The following is a 3,556-nucleotide window of genomic DNA, read 5'->3' as shown; positions in this document are numbered from 1 at the left end:
ACGTCTCTTAGTTTCAAAATGGTATAAAGATCACCTCAATCCAATCTGTGTAGCTCAGATATAGTTAAAATACCAAAACGTGTCAGAGTTGTCAAAGCTGACTTTTCTTGATTCAAATTGCATTTCTCCTTTTACACTTCATATTTTATTTTCACCACTTTAATCCATCATTAATCATCCAAATATCTTCTCAATGCACTTCATTTGATGATTGAATCATTAAACCTACAAAATATGAAATTTTTACCATAAAAATCAATAGAAATGCAATTTTCACACTTTAACCACAAAATGCATATTTTCACTAGAATCTTAGTTAATTATTTATAAAACTAAATAAAACACACCAAAACTAATTAATAAAGTACACTAAAAATACGTAAAATATACTCTTATCAATTGCCAAAGCGCGGCAGGCGCGGATGGATACACGGGACTATTCTTCACTCATTGCTGGGAGATCATCGGGGAAGATATTTATCAAGTGGCCAAGGAATTTATGTGTGGCGTTCCCATACCGAGGAGCATATCAAGCACCCTCATTGTGCTTCTCCCGAAAGTTGATGCTTCTCGAACCTTCTCTGACTTTCGCCCCATCAGCTTATGTACATTCGTCAATAAAGTATTCACCAAAATACTAAGCAATCGGCTCAAATCTGTCATGCCTTTGCTTATCTCCCCGGAGCAATCAGCGTTTGCCCAGAGCAAGGAGATCTCTGATAACGTTCTGATCGCCCAAGATATGGTCGCGGGTCTCGACAGACGAACTCGGGGCCATAACATAATCTTCAAACTAGACAAGATAAAGGCGTTTGACCATGTATCATGGGAATTTCTATCCCGCCTCCTCCTCCGTTTGGGTTTTCCCTCTCATTTTGTGGCGTTGGTGCTCAATAACCTCTGCTCCGCTTGGTTCTCCGTACTCATTAATGGGAAGCCGCATGGTTTCTTCCAGGCAGGCCGTGGCATAAAGCAAGGGGACTCCTTATCGCCTTTTCTTTTCATTTTGGTATCCGAAGCGCTCAGCCGCGGCCTTGGCTCCCTACTGGCAGAGGGGAAACTCAAGGCCTATGCACAACCGCAAAGCACGGTGCCGATCTCCCACCTAGCCTTTGCGGATGACATCGTCATTTTCACCACAGCGGACCGCCGGACAGTGCGCCACCTTATCGATTTCTTAGAGGTCTACCAACGGGGCTCAGGGCAACGGATTAACACTGTTAAAAGCTTCTACATTCCTTTATCTCATTGCTCCGCAGCATAGAAGCGCTTAATAACCAGACTAACGGGCTTCCGCCAGAACCAGCTTCCCTCGGTTGTTGTCTCTACAAGGGCAGGACCAAACGAGAGTACTTCCAACCCTTGGTTGACAAGGATGCAACGCAAGTTTGTGGGTTGGAAGAACAAGATGCTCTCAGCGGGGGGCCGCTTAATCTTGATCAAACATGTTCTAGCTGCAATACCGCAATACACCTTTACAGTTCAGGAGCTCTCCAAAACGATTCTAAGCCAGATTCGTCAGATTATGGCTCGTTTTTTTTGGGGGGAGGCAGATGGGCGAGACAAGCGGCACTGGAGGAACTGGAGTGCACTTTGCCAACCCACCGCACACAATGGCCTAGGTCTTTAACAGCTCGAGGACGTTTGCTTTGCTTTTGGGTGCAAACTATGGTGGAGGCTGCGAAGTGGCGCCATGCTCTGGACCCGTTACATCCTCTCTAGAAACGTGGCGAAGCATGAACATGTGACAGTGGCACCGATAAGAACCTCAAGCTCACGGATCTGGAAGCGTTTAGTCGGCGTTCGAGCATTCATGAAGGATCACATGCAGACTATGGTCCACGGCGGTAACGCATCCTTTTGGTTCGATAACTGGCCCGCTCGGTCACGGGAAACAAGCTCTCCATTTACCTGCCATCAGTATCGCGGAGCTACGAGCAAAGAGGCAGTGGCGACTTGATCGGGTTGGGGTGGCTCTCACCAGTGAGGAGCGGCGGCGAGTCCTAGCGTCCACGCTTCTCCCCTCGCACAGGGCGGACCGCGTGGTCTGGCAACTCTCCACAGTAAGCGTTTTCAAAGTGGCTTCGGCGCTGGAGAGACTTCAGTCTCCTTCCAACCCCTTAATATCTTGCAAACTCATTTGGAACCAACGCATACCGCTCAAGATCTCCATATTCATGTGGCGCCTACTCAATAACCTGCTGCCTTTCCCAGACATCCTCAGACAGTTTGGCTTCCATTTGCCGTCCAAGTGCCCTTTCTGCCCTAGTGAGGATATGCTAACCCATTGCTTTGTCGACTGCCAAACAGCGTGCCAAGTCTGGTGTTGGTTTGAACATGCCCTCCATTTAAATGCTGGTGCAGCGGACTCCCTTTTTCTCAAGCTGCAGGGCTGGTGGATGCACTCCTCTGGCAAGACACTTTTTGCCACCTTCGCCCACCTCTTGCTGGTGTTCATTTGCTGGGAACTATGGAAAGCTCGGACCAAGGCGGTGTTTGAAAACATGGTGTCTTCGCCAGAGCAGGCCTGCCGTCGGATAGTAACATTAGTGAATCTGATTGGCGAGGCTCACCCGTGGCCTTATTCGGCTCCTCATGATCCTATCTTCTGCCGCCTAGGAGTGAAAGTGGTGGCAACTCAGCTGCAGCGTTGCACATGCGTTTCCCTCTCTTGGTCTTTTCCCCCTTATCCTTATGCGAAACTGAACGTGGATGGCTCCTCTTTCGGCAATCCGGGCTTCGCAGGGGGAGGAGGGATTTTACGTGATCACATTGGCAGAGTCTTACGGGCTTTCTCCACCTTCTACGGACCACGTACCAACATGGAATCAGAGGCTATGGCCCTGCTGGAGGGACTTCGCCTGTCTATGTCCCTAGGGCTGCCAAAACTTATTGTGCACATGGACTCAAAACAAGTGCTCCAGATGGTGCAATAGGCCTCAGCAGTGCCTTGGAAGATAGACGTCGTTATTAGGTAGATTCGACAGGTGCTATCCACGGCTGAATTCATCCTGGAGCATTGCTACAGAGAGCTCAACTCGGCGGCGGACATCCTGGCGAAAGAAGCAGCCTCGAGCCGCAAATCAGCCATTTATGACGCAGCTAACTTATCCCCCCGGGTGAAAGGCATCTCGGTTCTAGATACTCAGTCCTTTCCGTATTTTCGTCGAATGCATGCAAGGGAGTAGTACTCCTGGTTTTATTTTTTCCTTTTAGCTGTGTACCCCCTTAACACGATCTATCAATAAAGCTATTTCTTTAAAAAAAATAATGTTATAGGTCCCACTTTCTCTTTGCAACATAGATTCAGGAGTCAGAAGCATACTAGAGCATGCCTACTTGTATGGAGATTAAAGCACAAAAGATAATATATTGGCCCCACATGTAGCTTCAAATATTCAAACGATTTTAAACTTACACATTTTCCCACCAATAAGTGCAGGTTAGAAATGGAAAGCAAACACAATTCTCACTCTTTGACCACTGTTGATAAAAAACACAATTCCCCAAAAGTGACAAACTTATTGGGACGGAGGGAGTATTTAATTGTTTTACC

General features: G+C 47.4%; 1 protein-coding gene across 1 annotated transcript; it reads left to right on the top strand.

Moving 5' to 3' along the window:
- The first annotated feature begins 499 nt into the window (after positions 1-499).
- On the top strand, positions 500-2,936 carry LOC113759763. Its single transcript, XM_027302337.1, has 3 exons — positions 500-1,203; positions 1,260-1,706; positions 1,832-2,936. The coding sequence occupies exons 1-3, from the start codon at positions 500-502 to the stop codon at positions 2,934-2,936; spliced, it is 2,256 nt and encodes a 751-aa protein (XP_027158138.1).
- The last annotated feature ends 620 nt before the right edge of the window (positions 2,937-3,556 follow it).

Source organism: Coffea eugenioides, chromosome 2 (assembly GCF_003713205.1).
Source record: "Coffea eugenioides isolate CCC68of chromosome 2, Ceug_1.0, whole genome shotgun sequence".
Classification (NCBI taxonomy): Eukaryota; Viridiplantae; Streptophyta; class Magnoliopsida; order Gentianales; family Rubiaceae; genus Coffea; species Coffea eugenioides.
The sequence above is the reverse complement of the archived record's forward strand: the minus strand, read 5'-3'. Positions and strand labels throughout refer to the sequence as shown.

Coding starts and splice junctions, on each gene's coding strand:
- LOC113759763 (XM_027302337.1), top strand. CDS start 500: ATGTGTGGCGTTCCCATACCGAGGAGCATATCAAGCACCCTCATTGTG. Junction 1,204..1,259: donor GTCTACCAACGGGGCTCAGG/GCAACGGATTAA, acceptor ATTGCTCCGCAG/CATAGAAGCGCTTAATAACC. Junction 1,707..1,831: donor TGGCGCCATGCTCTGGACCC/GTTACATCCTCT, acceptor GATCACATGCAG/ACTATGGTCCACGGCGGTAA.